At 40.9% G+C, this 21,434-nt stretch overlaps 1 protein-coding gene across 1 annotated transcript; it reads left to right on the forward strand.

The window, feature by feature from the left end:
- The first annotated feature begins 6 nt into the window (after positions 1 to 6).
- Positions 7 to 21,428, forward strand: LOC119549004 (lateral signaling target protein 2 homolog). Its single transcript, XM_037856619.1, has 5 exons — positions 7 to 629; positions 17,022 to 17,162; positions 17,223 to 17,963; positions 18,032 to 19,113; positions 19,578 to 21,428. The coding sequence occupies exons 1-5, from the start codon at positions 594 to 596 to the stop codon at positions 20,548 to 20,550; spliced, it is 2,973 nt and encodes a 990-aa protein (XP_037712547.1). The 5' UTR covers positions 7 to 593; the 3' UTR covers positions 20,551 to 21,428.
- The last annotated feature ends 6 nt before the right edge of the window (positions 21,429 to 21,434 follow it).

The raw sequence follows: 21,434 nt of genomic DNA on the forward strand, positions 1-21,434 counted from the left end.
CCACACTGCAATCGAAAAAAAAACTTTGAACGGAACGCACGGACGCTCCGCTGTCGACGGAAATCGCGAAGGGCGGATGAGCTGCGCGAGTTTAATGGAATAGTTAGCAATCGAGTTGTTCGCCAGTTTCCGCTTCCGCTGCGACGCACTGCCTCCTGCAGGCTCTCAAAGGATATTCGACGCAGTTTCCGCGAGGGAAATGCAGCTCCAGTGATGAGACCGCAGAGTCACGCGTGTGAAGAGCACGAAAAGTGAGAAGAAAACCGAAATAAGCGAGAGGAGAAGCGAATAAAAACAACAAAGGCAACGGGCAACAAGAGGCATTTAAACAAAATCCGCAAAAAGTGTTAAAATCAGTAATGTGCATTTAGCAGTTTGCCAAAAACAAATTGCATTGCTTCTTTGTTTTGTTTGGTTTGCCTCGCACGGCGCCCGTGTGTTGGTGCGAGAGTGCGCCAGTGTGAGTGTGTTTGTGTGTGAGAGCAAGGACAACAAGAAACGTGTGGAAGAAGGAGGAGCAGGAGGAGAAGGAGAAGGAGAAGAGGAAAAGCAACAACTGTGGAGCTGCAGCTGGAAAAAAACACTCTCCTGCGATGGACACGTTTCGCAAATGGCTGAACAAACCCAAGGTACAGTTGTTGTTTACTCGCCTCTTTTTATTTTCGCATAAATTATAAACGATAACCCGATTAGTAGTGCCTCCTTATCACTGAAAAACAATGAAAAACAAAAGAGAGTGGAGTAGAGCGCAATTAATTAAAAGAGAGTGGTGTGGTGAGGTGAGGAGCGCAGAGGGAGAGCAACAAATGGTGTCAAAGCAACGGTGCATGTGTGTGTGTGTGTTAACTGTGCCGTTGTGACGTCAGCGTTTGGCCCTGGCTCATTATAAAGCTAGCCCCCTCTCTCTCGCACTCTCCCAGCCAGCTGGGTTTTAACCGCATTTCATTTCCGATGATTAATTCGAATTCGCTGACGTTGCAACAACTGCATCTCAGTTTTTTTTTGCACAATATACGGTGTGTGTGTGTGTGTGTGAACCGCACTCTCGATTCAAATTGGAAACACTCACAGCCACACGTACTCAAAAGTAACAACAAAAACAAATATGGCGCCAGTCCGTTCGTGTTGCAAATTACAAGCAAAAGCAGCTAAGGCTAAAGCCAACTAATTTATGTATCTGCGCCTGGTAATTTGGGATCTGTTCTGTTCCGCTCTTGGGGGGAAATCCCGCGCTATTGCCTAGTGGAAAATCACTCGAGAACACTGAGAAAACAATGTCAAAGCTCCAGCGATTGGAGGGAGTCTATTTTTAGACCACCTCATTCAAGCAATTCCAATCTACAGTCAATGTTCTTACAAGCGGATCTAAAAACCTATTTCTCACTCTTTAAAACATAATAGATATCGTAGGGCATCTATTATTACCCATTACTGGAAGAACACTCCCTAAAAATTAGATATTTTCGAGGTATGTTGTCTCAAGATAGTGCAATAAAGTTAAAGTATTTCTCACTCTTAAAAACTTAATAGATATACATAGTAGGTCATTTATTATTACCCATTACTTGAAGAACGCTCCCTAAAAATAAGATATTTTCGAGATATGTGTCTCAAGATAGTACAATAAAGTTAAAGTATGCACCTAGTATGTCTTAGATTTGAAAAAAGTTCCATCAAATCATATTTATAATATAAGGTGAGATGATACCATTAGCTTTATATTATTCCAACAAATTTTACAAAGAGTACCTTTCTTACATATCCCTTTTTAAAAGTGGTAGCTGAAAGGTCAACATCATATGAAACCTGAGTTTTAAGGAAGGTAATGGTCCCCGCTACCGAAGTTTGCCTGTGTCTCTATTTTAAGAGCCCCCTTACTTTTGGGTGTCTGGAATATATACACGGTAAATGTGAACCGCTAGACCCTAGCCTCCAAAAATAAATCGCCGATGGAGCGACTTTCGTGCCCCTCTTCCAATTTTCCTCCCGATCGGTCGTCAATCAGTCAATCCATTTGACATTTTGATTGCCGTCGCCAGATTTCTATTTATACGGAGTGTTCGGTTCAAGAGTAGGGAAAATGGAATTAGAAGCAATTTACACGCAAATCCATTAAATCAAAGGCAAACACCCTATATGGCTATGGCTATATGGATATATTGTTTGTTTGTGCGACCTCGGCTACCTGGTGGTGTGTGGAGGTCAGTGTCGAGACTTTTGTCGGATATTACGATTACGGGGGGATCCGCAGGGGGAATCGAATCAAATGGCAAACAGATGTCTGGTCCGTGGGCAGAAGGGCCTCGGATGTTTATGTTTTCCAGTGCTCAATGGCCGGGAAGAGCCCGCCGGGCACATAGACTGTATTGTTGTCAGTACTTGTATCTGTATCTGGCACTTCGATTAGATAAGATTGCGCCGAGTGGAGGAGTGAGTGGGGATTTGCCTGCGCATCACGTTCAATAGCAGGTGATCGGAGTGGCTTGGTATTTATCGATTAAAGGGTGGAAAGTATCGTTTAAATCGCAGTTTGAAGTACCTTTTGGATTTATGAGTATTGGCTTGCAGTAGTATTCCATTTACAATCCATATTCAGTGTCCTTATTTGCAAATTACTAAGTGTAACAGCGGGAAAATCAAGTTTTATGTTGCAGATTTTTATTGAAAACTAATAGCTAGTAATATTTAAGGTATATGTATATATATGATTCAACATTCAAAATTACAAAACATGCACTGTATTTTTGTTATATTACCAGAAACTATTAAATCCAATAATGAGGTTTTGTATTTCCTCAATTTGGAAATAACTCTTTGGCCATAAATAATTGAAACCAACGTTAAGACTTCACTGCTTGATTTATTACGCTCTAAATGCATTCGGAAATTCCAATTGGCTGTGCAAAAGTGATCAAAGCAAAATGGAAATACGGTTTTCTTTGGTTTACTTTCCGGATGCCGAGTAGTTAGTTGCTCTCTACTTTGCTTTGTTAATTAACACACTTCCCCGCATCGACCATGAGCCACCCACCGCCCCCCACCCACCATGGAACTCATAAATAACGGTTAGTTTTCCTTATTTTCTTGGTGGTGGAAAATGCCTTCCAAACGAAACGGAAAATCCACACAGACGTCTAAAGTTTCTGCTTTTCTTTCGTACTTTTCATTTTGTGTGAGTGTGCAACAACTCTTTCGTCTGGCATCTCAACATCACTGCTCTTCTTTTTCATTCATTGACTGCACACAATTTTTCCGCAGTTGCTTCCTGGTCTTCTCTTTTCTTTTATTTTCTTTTCTTTATTTTCTCGTCTCGTCTTTGTGATTGTGTCAACTTTCTTTCTCCTGCAAAGTGAGATTCTTTAGCCGAGGTCGCTTTTGTTGCGATTCAAAAATAAACAGAAACAGCAGGGCCACAGCGTTGCCAGATGTGTTGCAAGGCATTGCCATATCGCATTGCATAATACGAGATTGCTTTGCTTTGTGGTGTGTCAACCCTGTCCGCCGCATTCTGTTGCAGAAAAAAGTAATGAACACAATACAGAATGAGTAATTGAAGGTGATTTTATCACATAGAAGGTTTCGGTGCACTAGGAAAGCTATCAAGCAGATAACAGCATTGAAGATGAAATATTTTTATATGGCATTGCCATGTGAAGGTAAATAAGTCCTGGTTGCTTTGCTTAGTGGAGTGACAACCCTGCCCCTTGTCGTTTATTGCAGGAAAACCATTTTATAGAAAACATCGAAAGAATAATTGGTAATTTTACTATAGTTATAAATATTCTTTACAATTTAAAATATATTATAAAGACAAATAACTGAAATCTAAATGTTGAGAGTTCTCTAAGCCCTATAAAATGGTTCTGCTTAAAAAATCGATTCCCAGCCAAGTATCCCACCTTTAGAAAGGGTATAGCAGTGAATGCAATTGTTTTTGCTCCGTCTGTGCATATAAATTTTCATAAAAACGAAACCGACGACGCGGTGAAGGCAGACAAAAGGCGCGGAGAAACCGAGACAATGGAGGCTGGGAAAGAGGCGACTGCCCCGAAACCCAGATCCCAAAAAACGCGATCGGATCCGCAGTCAATGGAACTGCCAACTGGCAAACTGGGGGCCACTGAATCACTGAAAGAAGGAGGCACGCGCCACAGGCGTCTGTAATTGATTATCTCTGATATGGCGGACTCCCGAGCTGTGGGCCCAAAACCAATAGCATTACATCACTCTGCCATTTTTAATTTGCTTGCATAAATACAATATATGTAAATTCCCATCTAAACTCGTACACCACATATATAGGAAGTATTGTACAGACGATAAAGCAAACACTTTTATAATTTTTTTTTCATAGCCCGCCATTAGATACTTGAATATAAATGTTTGGCGATGAATGAATAATATATATGTACGTAACCATGTATAATGATATAAAGCAAAAATAGTGGGTGCGGGCTGAGATCGTGTCTGTTAGTGTCTGCCAGTTGCTCAGCATTATTGAGCACATGGCTCAGATTCAGATTCGTATTGGTAGTCAGATTGCGATGGGTGTTGGGTCTTCCCAGTGCTGAAACAAAGGCATTAAAAGGTTCTCTTGTTTTTCTAACAAAGACTGAGTAATTCTCGAGCTTGGTTTTTTTTGATTTCATGTTTGCCAAACGATATCTCTCATATGTCTTGCTTTGTGCGCTTGCCATAAATTCATTTGAAGTTGGCATTGAATTGTTTTACGGGCCGAATCGCCAAGAAACAAAAGTAAACCATAAAAAAGTGAAATCCATGGGTGGCTGGCAATCTCTGTTTTTTTTTTTAGTCGTTGATGGTTTGGCTTTTTGTTTCGTTTCTACAATTATTTTCGGTTGTTTCTCAAATATACTTCTCTCTCGAAGTCTCGAACTCCCCCGGTTTTTGGAGCATGTTGCAAAGGTGTGCAATTAAAATCTGTTGCGTCGTCAGCACGAAATCGGCCATTAACACAATAAACTCTGGCAATCTGACTTGTGGCTTCCAAAAAATTAAAAAAAAAATACAACAAAAATTATCCACAAAACAATTAAGCATGAGCTGGCAAAATGGAAATTACAACAATAAAAGTCGTTTAACAATTGAGCCTAAGAAAGTCATGACTGGACGATAGTAACTAGCTGAATGAACCGAGGGAAACGAGGGGAGTTTTATATACTCTTCAGCCGGCTTTATAAAACTCACTTATTTACGCTTTCTTAACTCACAACTTGTAAAAAACTCAAGAAACAAGAGCGAAGAGTAAATGCTTTTCTGACAAAAGTGAAGGAAAAGCCAGCCCTCTTGTTAATGGCAACCGATTATAATCCTCATTTCTGTTTCAATGATGCGGATACAGGGCGTTTCGCAATCCTAACCACATTATGAAACGACCTTAAAAGTAAATAATTACGATAAATACAAAGATAAACACCAAAGAAAACCTGTTCAGGGAGAGCCATTATTAACCAAAATGTTGGAAACATTGTATTTACTTGGTTTTTGTTTGATCTTGAGGCTTGTATAGCTATTCGTAAGGTTTTGTAGTTCTAAAGTGGCTTATTTTATATGATATAACAAAAGTTACAAGTTACAATCATTAATCAGTGAGGGAAATACCGCATATTGTACCTTTTCCCCAGTTTATTCTTTTAATTTGTCCCATTTAATGCAATCTCTGCCATATTTGTTAACACCATTTACCGCTTTACTGTTCTGAAACGCACTGCACAATATATTACACCGCTTGTACAAATAAAGTAACTGCCTGAAGCTCATTTTCACCATCTGTGCGCCATGAATGGACTCGATGCGTATACGACCCGTTGGACAAGACCACTACGAAGGCAGATTTAATGCAGTGCAACAATGTAGTTGTAACATGGCACTCGTTCCAGTATCTGTATAAATGTATCTGTAAATGTATCTGCGTTTGCTTGTCTGTGGTTGTGTGAGTGCCTGCCTGTTGCTCGTGCCAACAACAATAATAATAACAAACAACAACCTGTTTCTTTCGGTGCATTTAATTTGGGCCATATTGACATGTGCCGCCAGTGCCGGCGTCACCGTTAACGACTTTTGCTTCTGCTTCTGCTCGCCGCTGGCCTCAATTCGATGTTCTAGTCTGGTAAAGTAAAGTAAAGTATAAAATAAAATACAGCAAAGGCCGCCGAGGTGGGCCACAAATGTCTACTGTCGCCTGTTGACTGCCAGTCAACATTACAAAAGTCTTGATAAACAGCATTCTGATGGAAGTCAGCTGAAAGCGACTCCAATCTGCTGACAGAAAGACAGACATTTGTCATTTCCAATCACTATTTAAATTATGAATTAGCATGCTGATGACTGGAGGGCCTACAATGAAATCACAAGAGATTTTGACATGAATATTATCATAATTATCCTTAAATGTGAATCACCAGCTTTAGTTATTTAATTGCAAGGGGATCTACAAAAACTATACGGGGAGTTCTGATGAAAGTATTTAAAATATTGCCTCAGGACAGACATTTGACATTTCTAATCATCGCTTATATTAAAAAATGTAATTTTTATTACTAAAGCTTACTGGCAAATTTGTAGAGAATTCGACATAGACTGGCACATTGATATCAAAATAGTTAAGATAATAAGATAGCTATTATCAGATTAAGCGATGATTATAGCTTGAGAAATTTAATTGCTTTCAGCAGCAATCTTAGCAAACAGCATTTTAATGGAATTCAAGGGAAAATGACTCATAGATCTCAAGAAAAATTCATTTCATTTGACATTATCTATCACTTATCTTCAGGTTGATAACATTTGATTGGTTTGTTTTATATTTTTGTAACAATAATATAAGATAAGATATAAGTAAGTGCCTTATAGAATTAAATAACAAACTTTGATCTAGAGTTTTGCAACACCTCTAATATATTACAGCATCAAATTCCACACGTTTCCACTTGAGGTCATCGTTTTGTCAATCTCTTGAGCGTAATCCACTGAAACGATAGCACGTGACCTGACTTTAGGTTTCATTCTCATTCAGCTTAACCATTTTATTTGCTTTGGATTATTTAATCAACTTGTTTTGAGTATCCCATTCCCCGACCCCGCATCTAATTTCCCAGGGGGAATACTTATAACAAAACATTAGTCTATCTTTTGTCAGCTCTAGCTTGCATTTTTTCCACTGGGGGAAGTATAACAAATTAACACGAAATTAGTTGATAATACTGAGCTCATATGTCCCGGTCCCTGGCGTCTAAGTGTTCGTGCTCCAAGTGCTTTTTAGTGGGTTTTAGTGACGCATTAGGTCGATCCAGAGAATTAGAAATTAAACTGATAATAAAACGTAATCCATAGAAAAAGTTTGAGCGTCAAGTATTGAAGAAATGAGCACACGAAGCTTAGTGAAAACGTGCCGACATCAGTGATCCCACAAAAACAAATGACTAAGAAGGGAATATATTGTCATGACCCATAGAAAATTGAATTTCATAAGACCTTTTAATATTGGAGTGATAATACTAAAATAATCTAGGGGCTTAGTAGGATTATACCTCTTCAACAGTGCCTTATTATCATAATGCTGTTAATTAAACACGTTTTATAAATATTAAGATTTCCTTTGAAGAACCCACAAACTTAAACATCAATTTATTTGAATAAAAGTTACTCCGAAATAACTCCATTAAAACAACTAAACAAACACCAACCTAGTCAGAATAATCTATTTAAATTCGATTTATTTTCATTAGGAGAGTAATACCGCTGATAAGTACAATACAAGCAAAACAAAATTGGGTGCTTGTTTTTTCAGTCATGACCCAATAAGTAATATTATTATTATTACGGCAAACAGGAAATAATTATATGCGCATGATTATGGCGATTATCATGATTCCAACTAAGCTGTAAGGGTAATGTAAAACGTATATTCTCGGAGATCATATAGATTAACTCGTTATCGTAATAGCTGGGATCCGAGTTTTCCCATGACATTAATTTCCACTGCAACTTCGATAAAAACTTCGCTGAGTAATTTGCCACAGATGCTGGCATTAAATATATACTTATGATTCTCATGACACTTCATCGATCGGTATTCAGTTGTTGGAATGAAATATTGTGCGAACTTTATCGGACTATAAAACATACATATGTATCCAATTTATGTCGTCTATATCTTTGCATTAGCGATAAGATTGTGTAATATAACCAAAACGAAAATCGAATAATTTACTGCACGCTCGCGGCTTTGCTTGGTTGAGTTCCCTTTTTTTTTTTGTTTGCTACAAAGTAGCTCGGTCCGATTATTTTCTTTATTTACTCACCTTTTTGCGGAAGGCAGGGCTTGTAAATGTTGGTTAAACATTGCTTAGCAACTTAATCCGCATATTTATTCAGTAATTTCCTGTTACTGCTTTTGCTGCCGATGGGCAAGAAGTACAACAAATAATTGGAAATTACTTTACAATGTTTTTATATTGATTGTGGTCGAAGTCGTCGTCGGTGTGTTATCACAATTGACTGCTGACGGCTGTCCATTGAGCCGAGTGATTGGTGGGGCTTTGGGCAACTTATTGATCACTTTTCCCTGGCCACCGAACTGATAATTTCGTTTTACGGGTCAAACGTGGCTTAGAAACCATCTTTCTGCCCTCACCACGATCCCCTCGAGCCGCACGGTTATTGCTCAATTCACGATCCAAGGTGGACCACTTGGTTCATTGGCCATCTTGGCGGGGAGATTGTGCCAAGGCAGACTACGTGCCCGCCACTTTGCCACTCCGCCGCTCCGACCAATATGTCAATTATTCGTTACGCTTTTTGCCAGACGCGCAGACAGTTTCCCAAAATAAAAACGCTTTTCAAATGGCCAAACAAACGGCGGTCGGTCAGTCGGGGGAAAAGTAAAAGCGGTGAAATTTTCACATTCACATCGAGTCGATCTCCTCGAGGAGGAGTGAGTGCATTGGCCACCGCAGCTGTGGACTGGAAGCCACTCTCCTACTTTCGAATGGCAGCGAATGGCGGCTTCGATTGCGGATTGCATTACGCCCGCCCGCCAGACACCGCCGGCCATTGCGTCCCACTTATTACCTAATCCCAGTCCGTAGTCCCCATTCCATGCTCCGCGTTCCCGACAAAGAGCGCCCTACGGATTGGAGCGTCTAGAGCGGTCTTATCGGTCGACAACGACACTTTGTTGCCCTGCCGCACGGCTAGAAAAACTGACTGAAAGGATTGATTTTAAAAGACGATTACTATTATCAATTAGAATTATACAAATTTAATTTAAATTTAATCCATTATAAAATCCTAGGTCTAGAAGAGATAGGTAAAGTTACAGATCTGACGGTTTTTTACTAAAAGAACTCGAAGATCTAAAAATTGGCCTTAAACATTCGGTTTTAATTATAGTACTCTTTAAGATACCATTATTTTGCAACAGTCCAATACAAAGTCTTGAATTTCGGAATGTTAATTTGCTACTGAGTTTTGTAAGGAAGAGATAAACATTTATTTTTTCTGGTTTTCAGGCTCTATATCTTGAAATCATTCAGTTAATGGATGACTCGAGAAGTTATCTCCTACTCAACTTCAAACTAAAAGCATAACTAGGTCTTTTAATAGTTTCCTAGCGCATTCTACCATCTATATTCCATACTCTTTCCTAAAACAGCAAACATGTTTTCATGGATTGATAAAATCTCAAGATCTGTGATACTGAAAAAGTTTTAAAAAGGTTTATAATTACAAAACGTGGCAATACATTATATAAAGAGCCCTGATGACATGTTGGGAATAATAATTAATCTGTGTACAATTTTCTCCCAGTGCACCGCTCGGTTGCATAAGGCGGTAAAGCGAGTCTGGGCCTTAGTCTTTTCTCGCCGTGTCTGTGGCCGGCATATCAATGAGAGGAGCGGGAGATCGGATGCGCGTGTGGACGCCAACGCCCACGTACTGCACGTACGGCTGCCAGCTGGTCCGACTGGAACCCACTCCCCTCCTGAAATCCGCCGCTTGGTTACTCAATTATCGACACTTCCGAGTGCCGGACGAACGCACTTTAACCCCCGCTGGAAAGTGAAAGCGATTTGCGGTTCGGTTTATCTTCTCAGTTGTCATTGTCGGCATGGTGGGGGGTATTATCGGGAGCAGTGTCAAGATTAATAAATACCAGTAGCAAAGGTTTACCACCACGGAACGGAAAATCCCAGTACTCTCCAATGGGGGAAGGGGGAAGCCGTAGAAAAATCGGTTAGGGAATTCCATTCCACATTTCGATACGCACAGCTCCAAAAAGGTGAAAAGTAATCCCCCAAGTTTAAGGTTAATCTCATTAGTGCTACTGATGTTTCAGTAAGTTTTCTGAAGTTTATAGAAGTGCAAGAAAGTTGTGAGTCTCGCTGCATTTTAAATATTGGATGTCATTTCTCATATCTATACTATCCAATAACATTTCCTTTATATTGTTACTATTATATTTAATTATAGAGTCTTTTTGTTTAAATAATATTAGTCTTTTTTAAACCAAAAAAATAATGGACAGTTAAAAATTATAGACAATAAGCTTAAGCAACATCGCATTTAATTTGATTTTGCAGATCTTAATCAATAAATACATATAATATAACAGAAATCAACCTGTTGATCCGATAATATAAAGACAAAGCAAAAATAAAAACAAAAAGCAAAAGAGCGGTGACAAAGTGATTTAAAAAATGTGAGGCCCGAGTGGCCTCCGTTTTATCATCGATTGCGACACATTTTGGGGTCTCATGAATATGCAATGGGGTCGATGATGCGACCCCTTTCTCTGCCCGATTCCCCCTTCCCTCGCCCCCAAAATCTCTCCTCTTTCTCCGCCCTTTGGGGTCCCTCCCGCCCATCCATTATTATCCAATTTATTTAATGGCCTTTATTGGCATTCGTCTCTTGGGCGCATTTTGTCATCTCTTCCGCATTGATTTGCCTTCGCCAGCTGTTTTCCACACTCTTTTTGCCCTTTTGCTTCTGCATTTACATTGGGTAATTTCGATATGCAAATTTTCCGTTCGATTTGTTAAGAAATTGAATTCATTATGACATAATAAACAAAAAACCACTGGTTTGGCTGGATCTGATCGTATCTGATTGGATATAAAGTGTTAATTTTGTGGACATCCGAATGGTTCGTTCAACTCTTCACAGTTTACCGAAAATAAAAATCCTTAAAGCGACTTCCGGTTAATCCGTTAGCAAGGGTTATACTCGTAATTCGTATAATTTACTTGCGTACTTTGTTTGACCAGAGAGAGTTGAATGCACCCTCGATAATTCGGTTTATTTCGGTTCGGTTTATGGTGTTTTTGTGAGGGATCCGCGCATTTGCGGATTTGAATTTTTTATTTCTTGGTTTCAAATCGTTATCTTGACCATTATGTCCTTCATAAAGAGTTTCCGTTGTTCCCTTTTTGTTGACGTCTGCATATATATTTTGGAATATATATAGGCTGGCTATCGGCTGTGTTGATATTGAATCTTTATACTTACGCGAGTAGCTTTCATTTGTTTATCAAGCTCATTTATTTATATACGATTTGACCGTGACTCAGTTTTCACTCGGTCTATCTTTTTCCGTCTGGTGGATTGTTTTCATTATGCGGGGGTATAGCGAAATTCCCATTAATTCATTCGATGAGTTGATGTAATGCAATTTTAACGCATTTCGAGGGTCTCCGAAAAAGAAATTCGCTATATAAATATCACTTTACTCATACGAATAGCTGATTAACCGATTCTTGGAACTCAATCTCTGTGTTTTGCTTCGGTTGGTTTTTCCCTATATCACAGTCCAGTAAATGGGGAATACTTTATATGCGAATTATTAATATATGTATTACAGGTTTTATATAATTTTCTCACACTTCTGTACAATTGTTTTCATTGTTTTAACTGCGACGCATTTTCTGGTACTTTTCATTGCCGGTTAATAAAAGTAATAGAACGATAACTTCTCTTATCTTAACGTGTTCTGGTTTTCAAAATTCCTAGTTTTACGTCAGTTGCCTATTGGAATGCAAGTTTGTATTCAATGGACTAGCACTTTAAATATAAATATAATAAATAATAATAAATGATATTTATTCAATTACAATTCCTTCATAAATTGATTTAATTTTTGAATTTCCTAACTGTCGCATGGCAAATTCACGTGAATTCATTTTCATCTATTGACTGTGAAAAGTTAGATGGGAAATTACGAAGAATTTGCCACATTTAGCACTTGCAATTGATATTTGAAATTTCAGCCAATTAAATTAGGCGCTAAATTTGCAGTTTGAGAAGCGGGAATTGTGCAGAAATTGAATTCAATTGATCGGTAGTTCCCAGCTCAGGAGCTGTTTTTCCAGACGTATCTCAATTAACCGATGACAGCAGGTGCCGGGACCAAATTGAATCGTTAGGGAGGTCGTGACTCTTGGCCCGGGACCCACCTCATTTGCCAATTTTAGACACTGCTGTTCTCAATTGGCGAACGCGAATGCGAATGTCTAATTGAAATTAAAGCGAAGCCAGCAGCAGCAGCAGCTGTCAAAAAGTAGAAATGTAAAAGGCGTGCGAATATTCAATGTCAAGTGCGTGTTTCAGCGAGAATCCTTTGCGTCAGCAAACTCGTCCTGCCTTTGGTCCTTCGAGTGCAAAGGCCTTGGGGCCAATAGGGCCAGATATTCGCATAGATATAGATACACTGGCAGGCTGTCTGGCCTGTGTCCTTGCCGTTGGCTGCCCTCAAGGATAACTGGGCTGAACGGGGTGGGAAAAACAGCCTGTTGCGCGTGGCGAGGTCACCACTACGGACATCTGTGACGTCAGGCAGATGTCCTTATGGTCAGATGGAGAAAATCACAGCCAGCATGGCCATTTCGAGCTGAAAAGCGATTTAATTTTCGGTTTGCATAAATTGAAGTCAAAATTTGAGTACACATTTCATTTAAATTGTAAGCTTTGTGACACTGTTATTAAAAAGTTTTAATTTTTAACAAAAATTAAAATAGGAATTACTTGTTCATTAAAAACTAAAACATTTGCTTATAACAACTAAATTTATCTTATGAGTTAACCCTTTTTCCTAAGCATATAATAATAATCTAACTTAAAAAATGGGTTATCAAATTGGGTTAGTCTAATTATGGCTATTAATAAATTATTAAAATTTGTTGTTAGGACCTCTTAGATAATTTCCTAAAATATGGACAGAGCTTTGTCAAAAATATAAAATAAACTAAGTCTCAAAACTATATTAATATTCATCATTTTTTTTTTTTTTTTTTATAAAAGTACAAATACCACTTATAAAAACAATAGCAGTTTCTTTCAGTTTGCAATTAGAAAGTTGAACTCATAATATCTCATTGCTCTTAATGGAAGGCTTAAGCCGTAATTCTCGGACGTCAGTTTGAGTACTTCCTTTTATGATTTGCATTTTGAGTTCACTCTGGCGTCATTGGTTTTCTTTTCAACTGGAATTGAAAGTGGTTCTCACCCACATCAAGTCGAGCAGCAAATTTGGTTTCACCTCCATATGTGCGATACGGCTCTATATCTCTAGATGTCTGTATGACTATATATCTATATGTGTGGTGTTTCTGTTATCGCCCGTAAACAGCAACTTGCTCTTTGGTGAGGGGAGGGGTTACTCACCCTTAATTAGCTGATTGAACACAAACCAGTTGAAACAACAATTAAAATACTTGACAAAGGCAGTTTCCAGCCATTCGTTATGCAAATAACTTGGTGGATAAACACAAATGTGCTCAGATATTAACAAAGTCGGATATTAATCCAAAGGTGTGGTCTGTTTTAGGAGTAAGCAGTGTCAAAGAACCCTTGCTCGCAACGCAACAAATGCTGTTTTGCTGCATTTTGCACGCCAATCAATTCCACAAATGTTTGTTATATTTCTACCTGAGTTTAAATTTGCCAGAATATAAAGTGCAAATAAAAGTACCTAATATTTTATCACGACTGCTGCAAACACTTGCCATATTCAAGAGTCTTCGTTGTGATTGCGTTTCGCAATGAATAAATCACGAAGTATACTTTTTATGTTTTTGCAAAAATGTTTATATTTTAGCTTGGCAAGAAGTGCCATCGAAATCCTTGGAGTCTTGTACCTCCTCCAACTTCTCCCCGTTCCGCTTGGCTCGAAACCAGCTTAAAATTTTTAATTACCATTTAACTTTTGCCTTTTTGTCAGCTGGCTGTTGCCGGGGTTTTTAACTCTTTAATTACATTGTGGATTTTGTTAAATATTTTATGTATTTATGAGGCATGTAAATGGCTTTTGATAATAATTCATCATAAACTTCAAGGCTAAGTAAATGCTGCTTTTCAGTGAGAAATATGTGTGACGCGGTTTAGGGACTATGTAAATACTATACACACATTTTAAAGTGGAAATATTTTAATCATAATATTTGTTAGGGCATATGGTTGATAAGAAATAATTCTGACAACTTTTGGGGGGAGCTCCACACAATACCATTTTTAGGAAATTATAATTTATTTAAAGCATTTTCCAAATACTTTGTTTATCAATGCTTATGATAATAAAAATAATTATAAAAATGGTATTGTGTGGAGCTCCCCCCAAAAGTTGTCAGAATTATTTCTTATCAACCATATGCCTTCTTTCCTTATCCGTTCTATATGGGACCTTTTCATATATAGAACTTCCAGAACCCCCTATCGTACCCCCTGAGAACCACTCGGTTTCCAAATTGCGACGCTAATTAATGGCTACAACGACTGGCACTTACAAAAAGTGCCTGGCGTCGACAACGTTTTGGCCAGCGTCGTCATGACGGCCAACAGAATATGGGAGCGAGAAGGGGAATTCCGCGGGGAGTTGGGGTGGATTATTGGGCAGTCATTGAACTATTTACGCATGGCCTTGCTCAATTTATATAATTTATAATTCTCAATTAGATTTCTTATTCGTTTTTTTCTGCCACGGCTATGCCATTCCCCATAATGTGGCTCTGTTCTGCTGTATTTGTGCGGCTGAAATAGAAGTCACAACACACGCCAGAGTGTGAACCTCAAACATTTTTAGAGCTTTGCCCATTTAATTGTTGTGTAAACAACTGGCAAAACAAAAAACGAAAACAAACTTTACCCTTGGGCCTATGACGAAATGTAAAAAAAAGAACGAATACGATATTCTGCATCGATTCATCGAATCGCGTGGGGTGATTCATTCATAACCACTCACTTGCATTGGCTCATATGGAATCATTATTACTTTTCATATTTCATGGCGTAAGTGCACGGAGAAAAACTAGGGAAAATAACTAGTCAATTCTTCGATTTTTTATAAATATATTTATTTTATTAAACAAATCATTTTAAAAATTAAATAGAACAACTCTATTTTTATATGTATTACACAACATTATACAAATTATAGATTTGTGATATTTTCTAATTTACAAGATCTGATAGCATTTTAGAATTGGGGTCACTGAATAAGAAAGAAAAAAATCTGATATCATTCTGGAATACTTTTAAATTTTTTCAGTTCTTAGAATTTAAAATTTTATGAATATCTTTTTTTTTTATTTGATATATTTATAGACTTTTTCTCTGTGTGAAAATCTAACTGGTATCGTAATTAGTCTTTGTTGTGGCACAAATTTCCCTTGAACAATTCGCCAGCTATACTAGCCTCATATAGTATATTCGAATGTGAGTTAAAGTTTGGTGGACGCCCGCCGCCTCGAACACCTCGAATACCCAAAACCTCCGGCTCACCGACTGACTACCTCTAACTCACAGCCCAGCGATAAACCTGCCAAACTGCGCAGTTTTCAGTTTTGAGGCGGGGAGTCAATGCTTTTGACTCGGACTCGACGTGTTTACCTTTATAATAAACACATTTCGTTTCGTGCATTTGTTTCCTTTCCACCACGGCCAGCTGCTCTTGCCGCTTTCAGTATTTGAGTTTAAGCGGAGCACATATGCGAAACACTGGAACAACTAAACAACTGAACAACTCACACAAAAGCCCGGCGAAAACAAGTTCAACCGCCGATAACTTGCTTTATCGCCAGGCTTTTCGTACTCTTCCCTTCCCCCATCTTATTATATTTTTTTTTGTCTGGTAAATCTCGTGCGATTTGTTGGGGTTGGCAGCCCCGCTTAAGTAGAGCCACGTGATTTAATGGATCATTGAGATTTCAGGCACATATTGCAGCTAAGCCCACTTGTTGCATGTGGGATGGGAAAAAGCTCATCTAAGATTGCATCATCTTGATAGGTAGGCTTCCTCTTTGCTGTTTTCTTATATGAGGCATCAAATTTGTATTCGTAGTATCAGCTTACAGCACAGATTGCGAAATCGATGCTATGCGATGCGATCTTACAGCGGCGATCAAACTAATAGTACCAGAACTAAATATAAGTATTTCTTTAAGTATTTATTTAATAATTAAAACAAACTTGTATTAATGACTACTTTGCGTATGAGCGATATTATATTTCATCCATCTATATTTCTTATAATTCATGTTTGTATTAAAAGAACATGGTTTTTCCAATAATAACATCGTAACAGATTCTATTTCGGTACTATCTTTCTCACCATATAGTGTGATTTGCTATTTCGAACGTCATTGTAAGTCCCCAGTATTTACATACGTGATTTGTGGATCTGTTGTGAAATCAACGAAAATTAGTGGTGCTAATTAAGCCGGTCGTCTGTATGCCTGAATGATAGCTTCTACGTGTTTAGTGGCTCGTTGAGTCATTCTTATCGGCCATGTACTACCATATACTAATACCTCCATCACAATCCCCCAATCCCACCACCACCACCACCACCACTCACTGCAGTTGTCACACGATCCCTCAAGTTCAGCGATTGCCCATAATAATTTGTTGCACTTGGCAAGCGATAAGCTTGGGGAAACCGGGAAGGGGGCAGCTCTTATCTACGGCCAGTTACTCATACAAATTTCATCTCCATTTTATTTTTACAGGCTGATGACAAATCCCTGCTGGCCCGCTTTTTTCATGCGGATCGATCGCTCACAGCGGTGGCCAGCGAGTTGGACAGCTTCGATGGACGAGCGGAACCGGATCGGTGCACCAGACTGGTCAGCAGACTGCGCCAGAACCAGGTGGGTTCTTAGGACCAGAATATAATTTATATATATACTTATATCCCTTTCTTTCTGCAGGACAAAGTGCTGGCCATCACGAACTTGATAATGGAGGAGCTCCTCGGTGAGGATCGAGATCCTCGCGCCTTTCGCGCCAAGTTCCCCGAGGAGGTGCTCCAGGAGAATCTGGCCGGGCAGCTGTGGTTCGGTGCCGAATGCCTGGCTGCTGGCTCCTCGATCATGAACCGGGAGACGGAGAGCAAGGAGATGCGTCCACTGGCCCAGGCGGTGACCAAGAGTTTGGGCAATGTTCGAGTTCTGCTCAGGGATCAGTGTTTAAAGAACAATGTGCCCAACAGCAAGACACTGCACCTGGACCTGAACGACTCCACCACGGAGCAGCTTTATGAGAGTCTGAAGATATTTGATCGACTCTTTGCCGAGTTCGAGTTGAGCTATGTGAGTGCCATGGTGCAGGTGAAGTCCCGCCATGAGTACGAGATGCAGCAGTGGATAGGTGTGCTCTTCTCGGAGACTCTGCAGAGGGCTCTGAAAATCGGGCTGCTCGACCAGGACATGGTGGATGCCTTCGATCCCGGCCTGATGTTCTCCATTCCACGGCTGGCCATTGTTGCTGGTTTGGTGGTCTATGCCAAGGGACCGCTCAACATGGACATGCCGGGTGATCAGCTTTCGGAGATGTTCCGTCCCTTCCGCACCATCCTCATCAAGATCCGTGATCTCCTGCGCAACCTGAACAACCAGGAGCTGTATCAGCTGGAGAAGCTGCTGTGCACCAACGAGGACATCAACACTAAGGTGGGTGTGGATTGAAAGTTTGTGGAAATGGATTTTAAAATGTAATTCATTTTCTTTCTTAATACCAGGTGCCTCTCGGTTCGAGCAGCATAGAGGCGCCCAGTCCGGAGCACAGCTCCCATCCTACGACAAGCAGCAGCCAGAACCAGAATAACAACAACAGCAGCAACAACAACCACAGCAGCAGCACCACCACGACAACAACCACCGCGGTGACAACAACTACGCACAGGACTGTGGAGCGGCTGGTGGATCAGCGAAACAACAACAACAATAATAGCAACAGCAACAGTAGCACCAATCCTGCCGGAGAGGGAGCTACGCTGCGCACTCCGTCCATGTTGTCGCTGTCGCCCACCAGCACGCCCACCGCCTCGCCCGCCCCTTCGCCCACGCCCTCGCACTCGATAGCCTCTACCTCATCGGCTGCCACCAGCTCCACGAATCCGCCAGCGGACTGGAGCGATGGCGATGATGAGGACGAAGAGGACGAGGAGGAGGATGAGGATGAGGATCTAGAAAGCAGTGACGATGACACGGACGAGGAGCAGCTGCTCAAGGACATTGTGGCGGCTGACTGTGCCTCCGGTTACCTCATACCCAACACCAATCTGGGAAATTTGCTGCAGCCCCAGGAGGTTCCTCTCACGGACAACTTCGTGGCCAGCGAAGATGATGAGTACGGAACGGGGGAGCAGCAGGGCCAAGCAGAGGAGGAGGAGCCCAGCACCAGTGCTGCCATGCTGGCGGCCACCCGCACCTTGCAGCGGCTGCGCCTGCCCAGCAGCGACACCGATCCTTTTGCCGAGCCCACGACAATCAAGGCGTCCGAGGAGCAGATGCAGCAGCAACCGGCCTTGCCAAGCGGACGCCATCGGGAGAGTCACAGTCAGCGGTACCATCAGCGCCACCACCAGCACCACCACCATCATCATCACCATCACTCACATCAGCATCAGCACCGCCAGCCGCATCCGCATCGCACAACGCGCAGTGCTCGCAAACGATGCAGCCTGGAAGCGCCCGAGGCGGAGCCAATTCAGCTCGAGAGGGAGCAGAACCTGGCCAGCGGCAACACCAGTGCCGCCTCCTCGCTGTCCGACGATGTGTCGCTGGCCATGCGCAATACCACGGCACGCCTCAAGTTCAAGTAAGTAAGGGTGGTCAGAATAAGCTTGTAGAATTTATGTTTTTTAAAAGAAAATATTTAAAATGGTTTTAAAGCAGCATTTTAATTTTTTATTGTGATTGTGAATAATAAGATTATTTTTAGGACAAATTTATTATTATTTCCATAAAAATAAACATAAAATATATGGTGTTTGAATAAACGTATTTAATGTGTCATAAATGAGACATACATTGCTTCCAAGAAGCCATAAAAACCACACAATTATTATTTAAGGTTTTTAATTGTTCATAAAGTAACCATTTATGATAAGGCTAATAATTGTTCCAAAATCAAAACAAAAAGAATTTTCTTGGAAATAATCATTTAAAGCATTATAACCATTGGATTGATAGCTTATATTTTTGTTTGAAATTAGCTGTATCATATTTTAGCGGTGCCTTAAAAATGAAACACTCTTAAACTAATTATTTTTCCATCCACAGGAGCACCGAGAACCTGCTGCACCGCCTGTTTGTCTGCATCGCCGGGGTGGCCGACCAGCTGCAAACGAACTTCGCCTCCGATCTGCGCCAGATTCTGCGCAGTGTATTCCTCATGAACATGTCGTCCGCCCAGGAGGAGATCGACATACCGGAAAAGACAAAGGAGTCGGAGCTGTTCGAGTTCCGGGCCTCCGAGAACGATGTGATACAGGAGAGCGCCGGCTCCAACCAAAGCATTTACTCAGCAGAGGAGGTGAATCCCGAGCTGGACAATGTGTTCAGCGCCGGCGGTGGCAACCAGGCCACTGGCCAGCGCCATTCCGCCGGCGCCAGTATGCAGCGAAATAATACCATTGATCTGGTGGGCCAATCGAGCGACGGCAGTCCCAGTGGAGCAACGATGGCCACCAGTCGTTCGCATGTGACGCGTAGCCGGAGTCTCGGGGATCAGGAGGCAGCCAGCACGGCCACCAGCAGCAGTGCACACTTGCGTCAGCAGGAACAGCAGCAATTGCAGATCCAGCTGCAGCGGCAGCGCAACAATTCCGTGGGCAGCAATACACCCTCCAGCGCCTCCTCCACAAGCTCCAGCTCCGAGCAGAACTCCCCGGTGAGCGCCAGGAGCGGCAGTCGCCGGCGCCTGCAAAGCAACAACGAAACCCAGATGCCCTCCTCGGCCACTTCCGGCTCAGCCACGCTCTCTCCGCCGGCCTGGATTCCCGATGGCAAGGCACCGCGCTGCATGGCCTGCCAGACGCCCTTCACTGCCTTCCGCCGGCGCCACCATTGTCGCAACTGCGGCGGCGTCTTCTGCGGAGTCTGCTCGAATGCCTCCGCTCCGCTGCCGAAATACGGACTGACCAAGGCGGTGCGCGTCTGCCGGGACTGCTATGTGCGCGAGGTGCACTCGGGTGGACGCATGGGTGTCCAGGGGGTGCAGAGTGTCCAGAGCGTCCAGGCCACCGCCTCTTAGGATTGGCCCATGGCGCTAGCCGGCGCAGCTGACGACCAAAAATATGGCCGAATTGGAGGAAAAGCAAACTGTGAATCGCAATTGTTCCGCAAACATTGTTTTCTTTATTTTATACGTAATCCTAATCCCATGCCAAGGGGCCACATGACCACAGCCAGGGCTCGCGCATATAGATCATATATATCTTAAATATATATAACCATAGCTATATATTTTTATTTCCAAAACAATGACCAACTAAGCGTCTATCAAACGAGTGTACAATAAAGCTTCAATCTGTACTAACGCGACATTTGTTCATATCAAAAGATAGCGCCAGCTATAAGTTTGGCCTGCATTTTTTAAGAATATCACATTTTGTTTTCTGTTCTTCGTTTTGTTTCGGGGCTTAGGGGTAAGCACCTTTTAGTGTGGACAAGAATTTTCTACGCGTAAGCTTTAACCTTGCAAAATCCTTCGTCACTAGCCAGGGCCTTACTATATATTGCAGTTAAAGATATAGATAAATGTATATTTTTCTAGCGTTGAGTAACTTTGTGCGAGCGTATCAAGCTGATTAGTAGCCGTTAATTGTAGCAGAAATTTTTGCGAAACATTTTTTGTGATTTATCGTAATTTAATATGTATTAATTCCCTTATGTTAAATCGTTTCTATCTGACCTAGCTGGAATAAATAAGTACGTAGATGTATGTGGCAAGATGAAATCCTTAAATTGAATTTCAACAATAATAAAAACTTCATTACCACTAAAGATAAACATATATATATATATTTTCTGATTCAAACTTGTATAAAGAATGTAACGAACGAGAAATCTGTATATTGAGTTTAAGATATATACGCAATTTTATGCTTAAATAAAAATCAATCAAATCAACATGCC

This window comes from Drosophila subpulchrella, chromosome 3R (assembly GCF_014743375.2).
Source record: "Drosophila subpulchrella strain 33 F10 #4 breed RU33 chromosome 3R, RU_Dsub_v1.1 Primary Assembly, whole genome shotgun sequence".
NCBI lineage: Eukaryota > Metazoa > Arthropoda > Insecta > Diptera > Drosophilidae > Drosophila > Drosophila subpulchrella.